The sequence below is a fragment of the Aquila chrysaetos genome, chromosome 21 (assembly GCF_900496995.4).
Source record: "Aquila chrysaetos chrysaetos chromosome 21, bAquChr1.4, whole genome shotgun sequence".
Taxonomy (NCBI): Eukaryota; Metazoa; Chordata; class Aves; order Accipitriformes; family Accipitridae; genus Aquila; species Aquila chrysaetos.
In genome coordinates this window covers 5369470-5390751 of record NC_044024.1, presented here as the reverse complement: position 1 = coordinate 5390751, position 21282 = coordinate 5369470, and the positions used below count along the sequence as shown (strand labels likewise).

Here is a 21282-nt window from a genome sequence, read left to right as displayed (position 1 = left end):
ATTTAGCAACACATTAATCATCTGTCTTTATAGTTCAAATGTATATACATTGTAACTTCCACTGCTAAAATGGAAGACAACTTTTTTTTTCCTTCCCTTCCATTGCTTCCTAGTAATCTCCCTTTCATGAAAAAGAGTGTTCAGATCATCATTCCTATGCTGACAATTCCCTCCCTCTCCAAGTAGCAACGTAATTCATCCATTACACCTCACCTGGATCAATCCACTGTCCTAGTCCTATCAAACCAGAGAGGTTTTGTTTAAACTTAGTTTCATCCAGTCCTAATTTAACCTGTCAGTAAGAGAGAAACCCCAATAAATAGATAAAAGTAGCAGTGGATTAACAAAAAGAAGCCTTGATTTTAATGGCTCTAAGCACAGGCCTTCTTTATTCTTGAACATCTAAATTCTTCTAATTATTTAAACTTTTTTTCTTGTAGACATCTGTAAACAACCAGTGAAATAAATATATGTACACACAGACATCTCTCTGATTACTCAAAGCCGAAGTAATTTCTGCTTCAAATTTGAGAATGAAACTACACTTTAGTTTAATGTAATGCTAAGTTTAGCTTAATGTAATGCTTCTTTGTACAGACAGACACAGAATTATCTGATTTGATACAAATGTCAGAAATGGTATAATTCTCAGTGTACTCCATACCAGTTTGGCATGTGGCTAAAAAGATGGATCTCTAAACTGTACAGAACACTGAAAAATTAAGTACTTCAAAATAAATCAATATGATATTAGATAAAAAAGTAACAGTAATGGAGTCATCTGTAACTCCAGCCATTTCAATGACACTTGCATTCACAGTTAACCTCCCTGTTTCATATTGGCTACCTTCTTAATAATAACCTGGAATGAAAACCAGATAAATGGAGTTCTGTAAAGCTTTGTGCGTTGACCTTACTTTGCTTCCCCAGAAGTCAATGGTTATGCTTCTATACTGAAAGCAGAGTTAGCCTGTGTAGTTTTGAAAAGCCCATCGTAAGCATGCACAGAAGTAAGAATTTCTGAATATCAGGAATGACCTCATATTCTACCAGTGATGCTCAGGAGCTTCAACTCCTGAGCAAATGCAGTGTCCTCTGAATTCACTGGAAAATATGAGTACTCATTCACTATGATAATCAAGTTCCAGTGCTTTGAATCACTAAAAGTGGGTAATAGAGTGAGCTAAAAGCAGATAATGACCCTTGATCTGGAACTTCAGCAATTTACTAAAATACTTTCATTACTGTATCTTCACTTTTTGTTTGTTGTTCAATACTTGAGATCATGCAAAAATGCTTGGCTTCATATAAGACTCCAAACAAATCATTTCCTATAAAGCAATAGCAACCTTTTGCCACTGAAAAAAGAAATATAATGTAGTATGTCAAAGCACAGTGAAGGACAGATGATTCTAAAATTTTAACCTATAAAATTTTGTCGCTAAAATTAATACAGCAAGATAGGATGGAAGAAACCTGTACCAGAGACTACCACACTGATTTCAAGGCATGCGAAGAAACATACTAACACACACAAAAAAAATCTAGAGAAAGGCACTGGGGGAAAAAGACATAACCCTATAACTATCCAAAAATGAAAGAAAACTGGACATAATAAAAATGAACCTCCATCAATATGATTTTTCAAAAGATTTTTTTCTTTTTTTTTTGTATTAAATTTCAACTCATACATTAAAGTGAGCGAGAACTCAACTGATTGGTTTGCTGCTAAAGAGCTGCAGATTGCTTCTGAATGAAGAAAATGGTGTGGAGCTGCATTGCATTTTTAAAGGTTAGCAAGACACCTGCTGCTCTGATACTGTTTCTTCTCATTTCATAGGGCTTTTTCTCTTGAGGTTTCACCCCCTTCTAGTTTTCTTACAGTGAAAGCTGTGAACAAATATAATGCAATACAATGTATAGTATCGCAAAGATGTCTTTATAGAATATCATTCTACTTCTCCGTTATTACACTTTTTTCTTGGCTTTTTATTCATACAATAAAAGCATATTATTTCTCCAAACTAGAAGAAAGCAAATGAGATGAAGCATCAAATAATAACTGTACCTTTGATTCTCCATTAAAATAAATCCAAGATGTGGCCTTGAAGAAAGAAAAATCAGCCAAATAATAAAAAGTAATAATAGAAATTCTTTTTTAAGGTTTACCAAAATGCAGCCATCAGAAGTAATTTTTTTGTCAAATTATTTTAACAGAAACTAGATTAAAATATAGTTTGTTGGGGTTTTTTTTTCCCTACTCCTTAAATCTCGCATGTGAGTATCAGGACTGCTCAGGAAGGTTCAAGTTTGAAACCTCTCCAGTCTGAAAATGTATCACAGTGTAAGAGCAGCTTTACCATACTACTCTAACACATGTAAACCCTGACATGACAGAAGCTGCACTTAGGCTGAAAATACAGTTCAGCTGTCAGATGCTAATTAGACTTTGAAATCCTTCTGGACATCACAATAAATGTGTTAATTGATATCACATGGGATGGCAGTTTATGAGATTTGGGAAGTCTGTCTCCAGCAACAGTAAAAGAGCAATGGACTATTTTGATAAAGGACAGAATTGTATTACAGTGGAGTTTAATTCCAGTTTTCCCACATCATAAGGTTTTTTACCCCGCACAGTACCCCTTCCAAAGGAAAGATAAAGTAAAAAGTGCTTAACACATAAAAATTCCTGGACTTTACCAAAAGCTGTGCAAAGCGACAAGTTCCTTCTGCTTCAAAAATTTCTGTGACATTTTAGGAGTTTCTAGATTTCATTTGGATAAAATCCTCCCCCTCAAAGTGTCCACTTCCCATCTTCCTATCACCCCACTTCCAACCTCTGCTCCTACACTTTTGCATGAAGACATAACTGTGCTACTCAGTCTTCCAAAGGTTTGTGGGAAGAGGAAATAGGCAACTGAATACAATGTTCTCCATTTACATCTCATCTCAGAATTATTATACTCACAAATTATCATTCTTAGTCCAGTTTTTCCAAAAGCAGTCCTGGTGGCATAATCCAAAAGGAACATGAACTCTTGAAAACCGTTAACTCAATTTAGGCTTTGACAGTAGTACTTATATGGCAAAATATCTAGTGTTTTCTGAAAGTTCTCTATTGGGCTGCTTCTCCCAAAATGTTTTGCTGCAAGTTATGAAGTAGCAGTATAGGAGTACAGCTCAAGATGACACCGACTTCTCTTACAACACGACATGAACTTTATTTTGTAACGATGTGTTCCCAAAGAGACTTACTGAACTGACTAGACTGAACAATGCTTCATTGACTGAGCTCAGTAGTGACTACCGTCAGAATGCAAAGTGAATGGCATTTTCTCCAAAGGTTAGATGCTATCAAAGGAAACAAAAACATACATGTTGACACTTGTGAACTTTGCAAACAAGAAAGCAATTACACTATCCACACTGCCTGAAGACAACATCACTTTCTCCTCATGCATGGTTTTTGGATTACTGGAATGTACCAGGATCCACTGCAGGCTGTCTGCTGGCAATATGGAGGCATGTGCTCATATACTAAATACATGTTCTCCAAAATCCTTGTTCTCTTCTTTGTAAATATACTGATAATAAATTATATGCCCAAATAAACAAGCAGAACAAATGCACTTGAATCTTTATCAGCTTATGGCAAAGAGTAAAGGAGGTGAATCAGTCTGATGGAAATACACATACAAAAACGATGTCATGAAGAGAAATTACTTCAACAGTAAAAAATATGATCACTGTAACATAGCATATAAAATACTTATTCTACAAAAGTAAAGGAAAATATCAGAGAATTTAACTTCTCTTTGTACAGTAAAATTTACTAATATTTCAAACAACTTCGAACAACATATATTGAATAAGCACCCTAACATTAGAGTCAATGGAGGTGAAAATACCTGAGTATAATACTTCTACTCACTTTGAAAACTTCTCTCTGCATTATCTATCATTTAATTACCTCAGCTCTTTCTAACTGAGAGTACGTATGCCTATAGCACTGAAGGTCATAGCTTCAAAATGTTCTCAGCTTTGTGAGCCCTAGTTTTTAAAATTATTTTTGTATTAGATTTCAGAAATCATCTTACCCAGCTTTAGCTATCTAAAAGCTAAGTGTTCATATAGTTTCCTCCTACAGTACATGCAGGATAGAGAGTGACTCATTCCAGTTTATGCTAAGTATTTGAGACAGCTATAGCAGATGATTCTCTAGGTGTGTCTCTCTTCCTTCACCTCCTACACAAAAAATGAATTCCAACTTAAATCCTTAATAAAAAAATATTTCTGCTACTGTTACAGTCATTCAAAACAAACTATTATCACTTGGAAGAATTACATTACATAATACGAAGTAAATAATAAGGCTGTATCTGCTCTGCTTATTCTCCCTCCCCAAGCTTGTGCTTCTGCCCACTGACAGTTGAGTATCTAGGCCTGATACAACATATTTACTGATCCAGTATGTCAGCCAATCTGTTCTAAATTTGCAAAAGAGAATTAAGTAACCCAAAGTTAGTAAAAAGAAAAGCAAAACTTCACCTTTTCAGCATTTCCCCAACTAAAATATGTACAAAATGTTCACTTGTATCAGTCTACAGGATTCAGTATGATCATTGGCTCAGTGAGATCATACCTACACCTAAATATGGTCCATGTACTTCACATAAACACCACGGTGTACAACCAATGCCATTGTGAATGGAATATGAACTCTGTCTTTCATTAAGAAAACCCCATTCATCCTCAACAACACTCCAAATGGCAGGGCTATGAAATGCAGTTTTCTTTGATTTTTCTCTGTCATTTACTTAGTGAAGAAGGGGTGTCCCATTTCCATCCATCTGTTTTGGGGTATCTCCTCAACATTTTATTACAATATGTCCTATTAATTCACCTTTCCTTCTTACTATGCTCTTCTGGTTACAGCTGGTATAGTGTTGACCTGTAAGGTTTTGCTGTTTGCATTTGTCTCTGTAATTCAACTGCTATTGGTTGATACAGCTGTAACCATTTAAGCTGGATCAACCAGTCTCTCCCTTTCAAAAACAAAATTGCTATTAAGCTTTTCTGACCTTTTTCCTTTTTCTTCCAATCTCCAGCCACAATATGGTAAGAGAAAAACAATTACAAAAAGAAAATCCATACAAAGCTTACAACCACACAGAAGTCATGGAACAGAAACAGCATAAGACAATCTTCCACAGGGATTGTGGAAGATTACAATACATTCACTTGTGAACTCCCATCACATAACATTTTTTTGACCAGTAGTGGAACATCCTGTCCCAGCTTCTCACTCCCTGTCCTGAATAACACCCTTAATAAAGTCAGTATCAGATGTGTTGTACTGCCAGATAAAACCAGAAAAGAACTAGAAACCAATTACACAATTACCAACAGACTAATAACCCCCTTCAATCTTCAAAAAAAATTATGACAGTCATGAACTATGACCTGAAATTAGTATATGGCAATTTTTGGTTCATTGTACCCAATCTGATTTCTTCACTCATGGAACCTAGTACTTCAGAGGTGCAAAAATTAAAAGTGACTAGTCAGATACTTTTTCCTCTGGAAATAATTCACAAAATAAACAGTTACTTGGAAACCAGTCCAAATACTACAGAACTCCTTTGGAACAACAGGTTTTACAGATTTACCCATAAGGTTGTGACATCCGTTGGTAAATTCTCATCTATCAATAGAATATTCTGTATTTGACTATGAAAGAACAGAGTCTAATTTTTTAATTATTTTTTGGATCAGGTGAGAAGCAACTGAATTCAAGGTTCACATTTCAGCACACAGAGTACTAAACTAAATACCTCCATTAAATACAGATCTACATTCTTGACTTGCAGTCTTTAAACCTGCCTGATGGAAAATAAAGAATAAGTGGCATTTTTCATCAGGATTTTATCTTGATAAAAAGTCCTTTTTGCAGATATATTTGATATTCATTATGTTCCTGTAACAGTCTCTGCATCTCAAATGTTATCAAACCCTGGCAGAATCTTTTCATCTCAATAATACAAAAGTACACTTTGTGTTCTCAACCCTATTTTGTTCAGATTATCAACAGGAAAGTTTTGATTGACATAGGGAAAGGAAAAACAGTTCCGATTAAATCTGAGAGTTTTTATTTGGGCTGGTTTCACAAGAAGAAAAGGTTCTCCCTCTGTTATGATATATGTCAGACTTTTTCTGGCCATTATTTTTTATATAGACCATTGGACTATTATTTTCAGGAGTAAGTGTAGGTAGACTTCAAGTAAGTTCTGCATTTGTGGCTTTGATGAATAGCTTCAGTTTATCAACAGCCAGATTCTGTCTTTCACTTCACTTACAAAGGGGACAACAGTGAACAAGTTATTCAGCCCTCCCAAACAAAAGTGACATGTGTTTGACATTACCTAAACCAACTACAAGGGATTTCATCAAAACACTAAAACAGCAGTTACCTTCTCTGTTTCTAATTTTATTTCTATGTGATGTCCACTCTAATTATACCTGACTTTCGGAAGGTAATGATTCATCAGTTCCTATAAAAACTTCCCATGCTCTTTCAACACCTTTTTCTTTTCCTGTTACCGAATAGATAAACATCAATCATTTCTACCTGTTGAAAAACTTATAATTACTCTTCCACAATATTTCCCTGTATTACTGAAAATCATGCTCTGGGTTTGCTCAAAAATAACTTTAGTATAAACACATATAATGTACAGTAAAGACAAGTATCACTCATAAGTAATAAACGATCAATAATCAGATAAAGTTTCTGTTACAGGTAATGTTTACATTTTGGACTTTATACTCATATAATATTCAAAATAATTCACTGCTCTCTCTCAATACAGCTTTCCCCTTCTTTGTTCTAAAATGCTAATTTTGAATCATTTCAATGCAGGATTAAAAACCACAGAAGTTTTAAAGACAATATCAAAAGATGTCACTGGTCTCATCTTTTCAAATTGACTTGCAAGTGACAGAACAGGATACAAGTGCCTGTCATATAAAATATTTTTGTTACCAGAAGTTCTAATACATAAAACATATATTTGAACTGGTCCTGCACCCAGCACTGAATACTTTCAAAATATTATGCTGAATTTGAGGATCAAGCTTACTTCATACCTTCTATTAAATGGCCAAAGAGCTGTAAAAAGGTATATGTATAGTGCCCAGTAGAAAGAAAAAATATATTGTAGGCTACTGCATAACATATTCTGTACTTGGGAAAAACCCTCAAGCATTAAAAAAAACCCCAAACCCCAAGGAAAAGACAGAAAAAAAAAAAGTTTACATTTGCAACTATTCAAGTTGTCATATCAGAGTTACCTTTTAGGCTATCTCAATGCTTCAAAAATCTTCTTGACCTTTCAAACAGAAGGTTTTATCAAGACACATTTGCAAGCAAGAACTGCATCCCTTCCCATGTTTGTGAGGCTTTCCCCTTAAAGGGAATTTCATTTCACTTCTTCTCCTGATCCATGTAGTAACTCCACTGAGATGGACCAAATTACTTTACATGAGCCATCAGTTATGTGTAAATACCAGGATTTGTGGAACTTGATAAATTATGCCACCTGTTACTTAATTTCTCTACCTATGACTATGAAATTTTGTAAACCCTGTGGAGTTCAGCAGTCATAGTAGATGGTCACTGTCCAGTGCACAGCATAACTAGGAGTGATTTTCCCCGGACATTTTCTCCGTGCAGGCTTCACAAATAAAGCTTTCATTTATGAGAAAGCCTTGAAATTAACTGAGTCATGTTGATATCCTATTTTTTACCAGAAGGTAAAAAGTTGACTCATTTTCTCTTTTTTGGCTTTTGCACTTCTGCATTTTGAAACTGTTACTCAAAAGACTAAATTCTGATTGTGACCATTATCTCTTCATGGGATATACTTTCAGAGATCCATGTGCTGTTTCTTATTTGCTTCACTTTTCTATGCAGGTAAATGGGAAAAAGAGTAAGTCATTGCAGAGTGTAAATACGTTACAAATATACAGCTAGAAACCAAATGAATATTGAGCCAGGCTACACATTATTCTATTGATACAAAGCCCACTAAATAATCTTAGCTGTCCACTGAAGAAAACCTCCTCTGAGGATCTCCAGATACTATCAAGTGCTGTGTAGATTTCTGCATTCATCCACCTCCATCCATGCTATGACTGTCTTTTCATCTGGTATAGAAGGTATTGCATGGGGACCATGCTGGACTAACACAGCCAAGGAAGTATAAAGAGAATATAAAACCAGGTCTGGATTTATTCCTTCCCTTGCTTTTCCCTGACCAGCTCCTCAATAGATTTGGGTGCTCGGAGTCATTTAGCCCTGAGTTTTAGTATTTTCTCTTTTCTTCATTTTAGATACAGGGATACAGTTTACAAATGCACTTTTATGAATGAAATTCAATTTGAATTATATTTAAATGGAAAATTTAACAAAATATATCCTGTAAGTATTGACAGGAAATATATTTCAGGGTTTTTGAGGAAAACATTGTACTCTTTCATCAGAAATTTTGAACAGTAACTTCAGAGTTTCAGTGGAAAGAAATAATAGAAAAATAACATAACAAAAAGAAACAACAGGTTTTGGTTAATTTCATTAAGTGACAAAAGAGATGTCTGAAAAACACTGAGTTAGAGATAGCCATTCAAGTGCAGAAGCATACAAAATTATCTACAGTCACAAAAAAGGCATCAACAATGTGAATCACATCCTGCAAAAAAACATAAAAAATACTTGGTTTAGTCAGCTTTATATTTTTTCCTATTTAAATATAAATTAAATATGTCTAATATAATTTTAAAATGTAATACTTTTCCCTCCTTTTTTAATACAAATATTCTTATTCTTAAAGGAACTTCATGTGACACAGGGAAGAGTTTTAACATAGAACATACTAACTTTCTTTGAAGTATTCTCTACTTAGCCACTGAGAAGGAACAAACCCTTGAAACTTTCGATGTGTAAAAATGGATTGTGCATGTTGATTCTGTTTGTATTACATGTACAGATTTCACTCAAGTAGTGAATGCCCTCTGAAAATGAAGCTCCAAAGGGGCCTTGTTTTTTCCATGATAAAATTTTAGATTCTCCCATCTATCTCAAGAAGAATGATGTTCTTCATGAGTAGGATTATTGCAGTTCATTCTGTGAAATTCCACAGTTATCATATCCTCATGTGAATTTAATAAAGCTTAGCCTTAGCTGCTCTTGAACAGCAGCCAAGCATTTGATTTGTTCTATTTCATTTTATTCATTTATATGCATCTTGCTACCATCTGGAATCATAAAAACAAACAGTTCAAGCAGTTAATGTGTTAAAAAGGGGCAATGAAATAATGAAATATTCTCTTCTGATCTCCCCCCCTCCCCCATTTACTCTGTTTCTTTCATATCCATTTCAGAACTCATGTTGCCATTTCCTAATTCCAAAAAGACTTTCTGTAAGAGGATTGTCAGGACAGATGTTGGAACCCTTACACAACTGAGCACGTGCTGTCTTATCCATGTTCAGTGTTTCAAAGCCAAAATAGTGTAACTAATAAATCATGCTTGGTAGCTGAAAGCGAACAAATAATTGCACCATTGTATATCTTGTATACAGAAAACATCAAAAGAATATTTTTCCCTCCAATTACATTTTCCTTTTTTAATTGCTATTGACAGAATTATTCTGTCATTTCTATCTGCTTTTAATATCCAACCTTCATGATAAGTTTCTGAAAAGGTTTGATTCACTCATTACTTTGTGAGAGAAACAATCACAACTATGTCAACTTATCAGTGTTTTCATTAGTAGAACTAGATAGAATCCAAATGAAAACTCACAACGTATTTATAAAATAAAGACAAATACAAAAGTTGATGAGCCATACAAGTGAGCAGAAAACAGTGTTCTTTTGGGCTCTACCCTGAAAATGCATATGAATAGATTTATTTAAAATATTTACATCTATAAGTAAACTGAATTCATTTGGATATTTATGCATATAAGCAGTGGATCCATAAAAACAATTAAGATTCTGACTTCCATTGAGAAACCTACATATACTTGAGGATCCAGAAATATTAAACATTTGTACTGACATAGGCATGTATTAATCTCAGAGAATTCTGAGAGGATCCTAAAGGATTCTCAGAGGATCCCAGAAATAGGCTGACTAGGAAAAAGTATTCTTGAAAGAATTGACATGGCTAAGAGTCAAATTCTTCCAAATATGCTTCGTTTTCAGCATTAGTTTAAAATTCATTTGTGTGAATATTCACAGATTCCGTATTAGCAATAATATGGAGCGACACAATAGTGTGATGATGCAAGATACTACTGTATGCATTAAAACAGAAAGAGCACAAAAGACATGCAGACTGAAAAAGATGAAGACATGTTTAGTGAAGCATGATGAGACAGCTGAAGACTGTTCAATATCTAGAAGTGAAGAAGAAGATGGAGATACAGACAAAAGTGAGACTGTAAGGAAAGAACTTATCCTGCAGTTTCCTGGAAGGGAGGGAGCAAGGGAGCAAGACCACCTGAACACATGAGGGCCTCAATAGAGCTGACTGGAAATTTTCACCTTATCCCATCATGACTTTTTCAACTGGGAAGCCAGGGAACAAGCTTGTTGTTTGACAGCTCACAATACAATCACTCTAAGTACGATTGAGCATATATGCTCTCTGGGATACAATGCACACTTTTGTCAAAGCAACAGAGATATGACTGAGTGAAAATGAATGACTGTGATCTGCTTTAATGACTTCTGTTCAAAACAGACTTTGCTGGATTTTCTCTAAGGCCCCAAAAAAGGTTTCACTGGTACTCAAGTACTTCATATCAATCTGTAAAGTATATACATGCTCTTTCAATAGGAATTAAACACAACAAGGGAAATTCCAATTGAGACAAGGAAAAACTTTTCACCATGGGGGTAGCCAAATAGGAACTAGTGTTTCAAAAAAGTTTTGGAATCTCCACCCTTAGAGATACTCAGAAGTTGACTGAACAAGGTCCTGAGGAAACTGATCTAAATTAGCCTAACGTTGAGCACCGTGATTGGACTAGGTGACTCCCACAGGGCCCTCTGAACCTGAATTACTCTATGATTCCATGACATGTTATCTTTAAGAAGCCTGATATAAGAAATACACGTATATTCTGTGACCCACCAACATATCCTAAATGGTAATAATACATTGTCAAAGGAGATTTATACATCTGATATTAATTCCTTTGGTTATTATCACAGTGCTTTTGTGAAATGTGAAGTTGACACAATGCCAAGTGCAAGAACTTAGATATGTCTAGACTGTTACACAAACAACTCCACCATAGTTTCAATATATTAATACAAAAATAGGAAAACTTATGAATAAGACAATCCTAAACCCTCTATTAGAGACCAGAAAACAAGAACCTCATGGTGTTAGACCATACAGGTATTCTTTTAAATCACAAAAGAACAAAGATAATATTTGATATGGAGGATATGAAGTAACTTGAGTTAGGAAGCTGGCAAAAGCAATAATACGCAGAAGTGGTCTTACAATAAACCTGATGAAGAAAGGGAATTCAATCAGTAAAGATAACTTATCAGGTATTACTTTACAAGTTTGGCCACACAATAGCCAAAGAACGTTACTACTTTCTTAAAATGTATTCATCACATTCTTAGAAGTTACTGTCTTTGAGTTAGTAAGTTTGAAGGAATCCTCAAGCCTAACATTTTCAAAATTAGTAGGTCTGATGATTGCCCCATGTGTAAGTAAACACCAATCTGTTTATCCATGTTTTTTAATTAGTCACAATGTCATTTTGCTAGATTAAAATAAAAATCTACTTCGGGCCATTCAAAAACGCATTCAGCCATGCTACTAAACAACAAGAAATACCTTTGAATACTCCCTTATAGAGAAAATAAGAATTTGAAAAGTATTAGAAATTTATGTTCTTTTTGGCGTACATATATGTATAAGCTTCTACAGCCCTTTAATGTATAAAATAAGAGTTAAAGGTAAATATTTAGTGTGAAGAATAAAGATCCACACAGAAGCTATTATCTTACTTCAATGTGTGTAGTGGGACATACTTCTGAAAAGTATTAGACTTCTGTATTTGGAAGACTAGCTTATCGCTATTTCAAGGGACGAAAAAAGGATTTTCTTGTAGGATTTTTTGTAAATCCATTGTTCCCACTCAGTTCTAAAAAATATTATAGATCAAGCTGACTCAGCATGGACTGTAGAACAGTGAATACAACAATGCTGATCACTGCTGCTAATAAAAATATCAGACATACCTTTACAAGTGACAGCAGCTCTTAGTTGCAGCTCTCACTGCGTTCTGAGTTTAACACAAGTTGGGAGAAACATTTCTTCTATAAATTGTAGTCGTTTTGGCTTCTAACTTTGAAATCAATAGCAATCAAAATCTCAGCAGGGTGAAGAAGTTACTGCCTCCTTTCTGCTAAGCTTAAGAACATAATACAATGTTTTCCTCTCTTGAAGTTTTGTTTATAAATATTCAAAATAGAAAAGCACTTTCTGAGCTTCAGGTTGATTCATTGGTATGTTTGCTACAGATAGTTTCATGTTAAACCCCCCAGAACCAGATGCTTTTGGAAACAGAAGATAGAAGGTAGGAAATGCTTATGCTTTCGTAGTATATAATTCTAAATATCTATACCTATATGTTTACATAATTACAATAACTAGGTACTTGCAAGCAGAAGTACTTGCTTTTTTATTTTTTAAAATATATTTCAAGAAATAAAATGCAACAAAGCTAGAAGACAGTTTATTGTGCTACAAAAACTATAATTTTACCTCAGGTAAGTTTAAAAATGCAAAAACATAAGCCATACCATAAACTTTTTGTACCATCTTTAAGAATTGAAATAGTTTCATCCAGTTAAAATAGCAAAGAAAACCATACTATATGCTTTTCAAGTCTAAGTTGCATTTCTTTTTCACTTTGAGTTCAAAATGCATTAATTTCCAAAGGGAGGGAAACAAAATTTCTAACAATCAATAAACATCATTCAACAATACAATTAAGACATCTTACCTTACAATCACAATAAACCTCATATGAATCAGACTTTTCAACTCAAATATGAACACATATCCATGTGTTCACATACATTCAACATGGCAACATTCTGCTACTTTTATCCATAATTAGAAATCCACACTAATCCAATTAAGAAAGTATGTCACAATGTGACTCAAAACTACATCTGCAAAGATCTCTAATGTGGCACTTCAAATTTTGATAGAGCTATCCCACCACAATAAAAACTATACGCTAAGAAGATTTCTCGGTCCTTTCCAATACCACCTAGGTCCTGCACATGATCATGACCTCGTCTATGCAGACCCTGGCAACTTTGGTTGATAGATAATCACAAAAGATATACAGCACTGAATAGCCAAGACACAGGTATTGTTCATTTAGCTGGGGGGGCAAGGATGAATACTACTTTTGTACTCCATTAGTTTCTTTCAAATACTTTAAGATGCTTTCTTGTACCTAAGCAATTAGGATTGTACAAATCACCTTACCAACAAATTGATTTGAAAACATAGAATAATTTGAGTGTTCATCCCCCCAAAAGTAAAACCACCGTACCACATGTATGTAAGCCAAAATGTCCTCTTAACTTCAAGTCAGATATTCTAGTACAACTCCACCAATGGCACAACTGCAGACAGAAATTTTGGTATACCATACAAATACATAACATAATTCTCCAAAATTAACAAAACATTCAGATTTATTCTTATTTTATAAGTCCCACTTCTGCCAGAAAATATTGAGCTGTTATTTTGTATTTAATTGTAATTAATTTATATTTTTTAATTTATAATATTTAAACTGTTATTTAATACAAAATAACACTTAAAGAGCTCATGATACTATTTGGTTAGAGTAAGAGGATTTTTTCTTTCCCTGAATTGCTTCTTCCCATAAAGTACGTCTAAATCATGGAACACATGTGTTTTCCTGAATATTTCCAATTACTCAAATATTCTAAAAGTTCAAAGGAAAAGAGGTTCCAAATTCCATTCACCTGTTGAAGTACTTCTGTCTGTGGGTCATTTGCTTATCTGAAACACATGTACACTAGTGTGTGGATAAGACCAGAATTATTTGTCCCTTGTTGTTTTCTTTTTAACAGGGGCTGGGGGGGAGGGGCAGGTGGGAGAGAGAATCAGCCCATCGATGGTTTAGATACAGATCTAGGAAAAGTATTTTTGTGGGGGAAAGTCTACGATTGGAGCCTTTCAGATCCATATTAGTGTCAGTGTGTCTATATGCCTGCAACTTGTTTGCTATTGATGCACACAGATAAAAGGGAAGTTTTTGTACTGCTTAGACAATAAAAAGGAGGAAATTCTTTTGAGGAACTGTCTTAGATTCAAATTTCATGTCAGACTCTGGTGATCATATCAAGAACAAAGTCAAACAACATGACAGCCCAGAAGGAAACAGAGAACATAAGCAGAGGGCAGTTCATCCACCTGACAGCCATGGACATCTTCTCTTAGCAGAGAAAGGATGAAAACTATGCTGAGAAAACAGACTGAAATTCAGCTCATAATTCTTAGCTGCAATTCAGTGATGGGAAATCAAACTTCGTATCTTTGTTATCATCATTGAGTTTTTATTGGAAATAAGTTATTTGAGCTTTAATGAACACCTTCCATGAAAATGAAAAACATACTAAATACAAATGAATAAAACCTATTTAAAAGATTGCAGAAAGTCAGTAGCACCCCTGAAAAATTCTTGATAACACACTTATTTAATATCCATCTGTATAAATATAAATAACTGAATGTGATTTACATGTGTCTATTTATGAAATAAGCAGAGGCTCACAATTTGGAGGAAATACAGAAACGTCATTTGCATGATATTTTCAGTGGCAAGACTTAAGAGAACAAGTCTATATAATAGGAAAAAAAAAGTATTTTAGAATAGTGGGAGACAGTACTAGCATGAGTAAAAGTGAAATAGTGAAAGAAAAAGAACTGAAATTCAAAACTGTACTTATCATATTGTATCCTAACCTCCAAGTTATCATGAGTCACTTTCTAATATAGTGAGAACTCAGTACATTCTCAGAAGGGAAGATCAACCTCTCCAAATCTCAAAATAATGTGGTAAAGTGAAAACCTTAGTGCTTGGCTATCTTTCATAGCAAGATATATTGGGTACTGAGATAGAATGTAACTGTAGATATATGCCTATGTAATATATACTGCCTATAAACTTTGCTAACTGAGTACGTGATAAATGCATATATACACCCTCATGCTCTTTCTTTATATACACATGCACACAAGATACATACATACACAGATATATATAAGCACTATCTCTCCCTCTCTCTCTCTAGCTCTAAACACTGTATAAACACTCACACATACATGTAAACATTGTTAGAAGATGTACAGCTCTTGGAATTCCTGCTTAGACCAGATTTCTTTGAAGAAAATGTAGACAAAAGAAATGTACTGCTAAGGAGTATGATGTTTTGAGAGAAACATATTTCTTTAGACAGATTACTAGTAAGCTTTATGGTACTTTATGTGCGGTAAAATTATTTTAATAATTATAGCTCCTAATCACTGTAAAAAATGTATGTATAGATTTGATGGTATGCATGCATTAAGCAAACAGACCAGAGGTGTATTTAAAAACAGTGCTTCTCCAGAAGGTATACAAATATAATCTTCAAACAAAATTTATTTTAGAAATAGATAAATAAGACATAAACGGAACAGTGCTCAGTAATTCAATATGAAAGCAAAAATATATATTAAAAAAATACTTGTTAAAAAGATTTTACAAATAATACTTAAGATCAGGATATACCATAAATATATGTTTTATGGTAAAATGGGAAATCACTGAAAATGCGTAACAAAAAAACCCTGCAGCATTACAGTTTATGTTAAAAAAATAATTCTATTTACATCACAAACCAGCTTTGTTCCTGACAGCACCCTACTGCCCTTCAGCAATCCTGCACTCAGTTAAATACAGAAGGATTTAAATCCTGCAAAGTCCAATATATTTTCTGATATTACAGGCAGCTTTCATACAAACTGAGCGCCATAGCTTTTCCTTGGAGTGACTCACTTGATACCAGAGCATGTTTGAGGTCAAGTGGCATTCAGCTTTGGTAGACGCACATCCATATGAAATCCAGGCACTGACAATATACCACAGGATGCAGAACAGCAAATCTGAGAGCTGTCTTTAGCTGCTGGCATTGTAGGGCTAAAAGCAGCGATGTGATTAATTTACTCTCTAAAACTGGCAACAAATAAAGAACTATTCTGCCTGCTCAGCTACACATAGCACTGCAACTAACCAAAACCAGACTCTAGAACTTTATCTATAGACACAGACCTGTCTGCTCTGGTGACAGGGGTTGCAACGTGCACCAGATAAAGGATGAATCTCTTGAGAATTTTACCGAGATGACAGTGAGTAATAATTACAGCCTAAAGTAAAATAAAATAACTTAGAAAGTATGATTGATATTCCAAAGACAATATCACAAGTTTTCAATTTCAAAAGCAGCATTTGGTCAACTCAGTGATTTTCGCTTTTAATTTACTCTGACTTGTATGCAGTCAGAAAATAGTATTTCTGTAGATGAAAACATTTGAGAAACATAGTTGGTTTTGACACAGGTACACCTAGCTTTGACTCAGGATACTAATACTCACTTTTAAAAAAACCCAAAACTAAATACAGAATTTTTTGACTGGCCTCCATTTAGACTTCCCATCACTGAGAAGTGTAGAAGTTGACATTCTGCACCCATACATATTTAGTCAGTACACACTGGGTTTTCATGAGACTTTCATGAACCCATTTAACCATCTGAAAGAAATGAGGTCTCTGAAAAAGTCTGATGCCAGTCTATGAAAGGATTACTTTTTAAAAAGTAAAGACGTAAGAAAACGAAAATCGAAACAGAGGAAACACATGAAACTGAACCACTTAAGAGGTTGCTGGCTTTTCCCTTAGTGTATTTGGGGGGTTATTATAATTGGCTGTGCTGACTCATGAGAGAACTAGAAGAGAAAGATTACTGATTTGGACCAATAATCCAACCACTTGATGTACCTTTTATTTCATACATGTAACTTCTTAAAAGATTAAAATCATCCTAGATTCTTTAGAATTATTTATTGATAGACTAGAATGATAAGACCAGTAAAATACTAGGAAAAAGGTAGACCTTCAGCTAGGTTAAAAGCAAAAGAACTAGGAATCTTATGAAAAATATTTTTCTCTGCGAGCACATAACTGGCACATTTAAATTAGAAAGGTACTTATCAAAGGTTCACTTCAACTCAGTGTAAGAAAGTAGGCACTTCTGAGGGCATGCAGTCCTAAAATCAAAATAACCTGCTATAGTATATCTCTGCCTTTTCACTACCACAGAAAAAACTGAGGGCAACCATATGTCCACTTGAGATGACTAAATTACATGCCTGAGGTTAGATTAACCTAGTCCAGTATCTCAACTCAGTATCCCTCAAGTCAAAAAAAAAAAAAAAAGTTTCAATGCAAGCACTGAAATTATTTGGTGCTTTTCTTAATCAAACATTAATTTTATGTATATGACTTTTCTCATCAAGGAAATCCAACCTAATTATCATAAAAACAGAAATCCGAAGATTCAAAAAGCAAAGAAAAAACAGAAACTGAAAGTCTGTGAAATCTTACTATCTTCCTGACAAACAACTCTACTAGGCCAAAGTGTTATTACTCTTAACAAATATCTTTGAATGCTTTCCATCACCCTCCTACAAAACACCTAAGCAAACAATCATAACAGCAATAGGCAGGACCAGTTTTTGTTACACTAAACAACACTTCTTGAATAAATTCCTTACTATGTTAGGAATAAACTTTCAACCCAAAGCAACTGGCTGAATTGTGGCACTGAGTCAACAAATATCATTACTGTAAGTCTAACCACTGAAAGTGTTGGGTTTTTAGTTCGAGGCATAAATGCTGCAAGGGCACAATAAATAGGAATAGCAAAACTGTCTTACGGATACATAAACTTCTTCCCAAGAAAATGATTTCATTATTGGAAATGAAAAATTTTCTGTAACAGTCATAGCTATAATTATGCAATACAATATGCTAAATTACAATTCATACGTCATTATTAATAGAATTTATTTTACAGATCAAATAGCCAAATACACGTTTTTAAAAGAGCCAGATAGCAAATGTGGAGGAAACTATAGGCAACAGTCATGGTAGACATTCTGCAGTCCAAGAACTGAGGCAACGTGATTATTAAGTACAAGCCTATAAATATCTTTACATCAAACATACAGTAATGTGTAAGAATTCCACATTGTAGTCTAATTCATGAATCATTAATAACTTTTTCTTTAAAAGAAAATTATATATACTGTATACATCCCAGTTAAAAGCAGTGTCTGTATTTCATTTTATTCTAGCAAACTAATATTACATGTTTTCATATAAGTGCAGAAAAACAGGGTTCTTTATACTCCTTTGCTTCCTAAGAGATTTTGCATTGCATATGAAAGTCTAATATTATAGATGATACATATTAAGCATTACTCCCCAAAATGTGAGGCAATATACAAGAACTTGCAACCAACCTGCAAATTAAGTTATGATATTCAAATTTTATTTTTTAAATGAGCCGTGCTAAATAACAAATTATAATGTAAAAAATTTAAATTTAAAAAACCAAGTTAACTATATAGAGAAATAATTTGGGAAAAAAACCAAGAGTAGGCCATTTTTTTCCCCATGTGCTGGCTAACAGTGAAAAAATTATGTATGCTATTTCCTATTTTACCACACTGAAAACCAAGCCACTGGATTTATGACTTCTTTTTTTTAAATAAAAGTATTTCAAAAGGTTAAATGTATGGCACCTGTTACACAGACATTAGCTAGACTTCAGCAAGCAAAATGCAAATTAAATTTTATTTTTAAAAGTTAAGTGAATACTTTCCAGTTATTTAAAAGGTGATCATTTATTACAAAAGGTTGTGGGTAAGAAAGCAGGAAGTACTCATTTTTCACTACTACTATTGTGCCTATAAAATGAGAAAGCAGTGATCTGATCAATTCTATTTATGATCCATAGCAGCAATATCATCATTAAAAATATTATGGAATAGATATAAATAACACTTAATTCTTAACATGTATAATGGTGCTATAAGTGACAACAATTCATTTGTTTTTCTTTTAAATGCAGGGAGTATAAAGAACTTTACATTCTCTTTTTAATGTATGAATAAAATTTATTGCTCCCTTTTAATATATTTATAGAAACAGAATTCCTAATTGTTTCAACTAAAATAAATAAGAAAAAAAAATCTGGGACAAGAAGATGATTACAAGCAAAATAGATTTACCATAATCACCAACTGTGAAGAAGGATGGGTCACATTACTTCTTTTCTTAGCAAAACTACGTTATAGAACACTATAGCACAACGTACTAAAATTTCTTTGTCTTTTCTTTTTAAAAAATTCTTGCCCTGGATACCTTTCAGTAGGGCAGCTTGAACAGTTCATCGTCACTTCCAAACCCCTCTGGAGATCAGACGATAAATTTCTTCGGCAATCAGAGACAGGACAAAGGGCTTTCTCGTGCTATTTCCTTGTTTTCATGTTTGCTGGCTTAACATCATTGTGTACACGTACGACTTCAGTATATAACATCAGATGCGATGACGTTCAGAGCTGGCAAACAGAGAAACAGCATGAGAAAAGCCCTTTCCTGCATAATTTTCCCCATATATTGTAAAGTTTGTTTCCAAATTTCTACCATGTCAATCACTGTATGGTTTGAGAAGTACTCAACTATTGCGGTTCTAAGTAACCAAGCATTTTTGATGTGTTTGTGTTTTCAGGCTTCTATACACAAGCAAAGATCTGCACACATCTATATACCCACAGCAAAAATGCTGAAACACAAGGAGCCACAGGAATGGCTTCTAAGTATGGTATTCTAGGTTTCTGTTGCAAGATTATAGCTACAGAAGACTACCATACTACCTAGAACATGTTCTAACAGGGTTTTCCAGACTTTATTCAAGATAATCATTCCTAAAAACATAAAATATTTTGAATTGAAGAGTTATTTTGCATCTTCAGGCTATATTTATCATCAACAGAGTAAGAGTCCTAAAAATTCACAGAAATTAAACCATTCCGATCAATTATTTCACAGGAAAGAAAGCACTATCAATACCAGAGTCACCAAGACACTAGCCACTCACTGGTCAGGAAATTGCTATCAACTGCAGATTATTGAGTGCAATACCTTCTGGGAGAAAATAGGAAAAGAAAAAAGTGTAAAAATTAAATCGCAGTTAAATCAGACTTCATTGTTGGCAATGGTTTATAGCTATAGGCCATTTAAAAAACCAAAGTTGGGTCAGAAGGAGAAAAGACTAACCTTTACAGTTATCCCACTGAAAAATGAAGGTGAAATGCACTTAATGTTTAGGAAAATTTATGCTGCTATTACCCCAAGGCAAGCTGCTATTGGAGAGAGTGTTGCCTATCATTCTAGTCTGCACAAAAATCACCCAGTTATTAATGCTAGAACGTCATCTACCAACTTCAGTATAAACTCAGTCAATGAGTTCTTACTGGAAAAAAAAAGCCTTTCTTTTCTCTGAATTAGTTTTTACTTAAGTGTCATTCAAAATACTTCAATTTTTCCTCATACAAAACATGAATTTCTTTTTTATTTTCTTCCCATTTGTGCTCTGTTTTTGTCTTCTACTATGAGGCAAGATATCTTCACCCATGCTTTCCCAGTGAAAGATACATATTAAAATAACAATTCTGAAGTTTTTCTTCAAAGTGTACCACAGAGGAAAAGCATTTTCTTGACCAGCTTTACTTCACTAGTACTGCACATTTAAGTAACTGCTTACTAACTTCCAAGTTGCAGATTTTCACTTATCTTTCAGTTAGAAATCTTTTCTCCACATCCAATTTTTTTTTTTTTTTTCTGAAACTTATATACATGGCAGCATATCAGAACTACCAGCAAAATTACCAGCCAGAAAATTAAGAGAAAATAACAAGAATATTTAGAATCATAGTAATCAATGTTGAAATGGCTTTCAGGAAGGGCCTATACCAACAGCTATTTAGCCAATATTTAGAATAAAATGTTGTTTGAGTGTAATTTACTATGT

The 21282-nt window shown here is 34.0% G+C and overlaps 1 protein-coding gene across 2 annotated transcripts in view; it reads right to left on the bottom strand.

Moving 5' to 3' along the window:
- Positions 1-21282, bottom strand: part of PCDH11X (protocadherin 11 X-linked) — a 512148-nt gene that overhangs the window by 403526 nt on the left and 87340 nt on the right. Inside the window, exon 5 of one of the 2 annotated variants that reach the window (XM_029997019.1) lies at positions 15771-19810. The exons of the other annotated variant lie outside the window; for it this stretch is intronic. Coding sequence (XP_029852879.1) covers positions 19805-19810 — 6 coding nt within the window. The 3' untranslated portion in view covers positions 15771-19804. Of the gene's footprint in view, positions 1-15770; positions 19811-21282 lie in introns of those variants that run through there. 2 annotated transcript variants of the gene reach the window in all.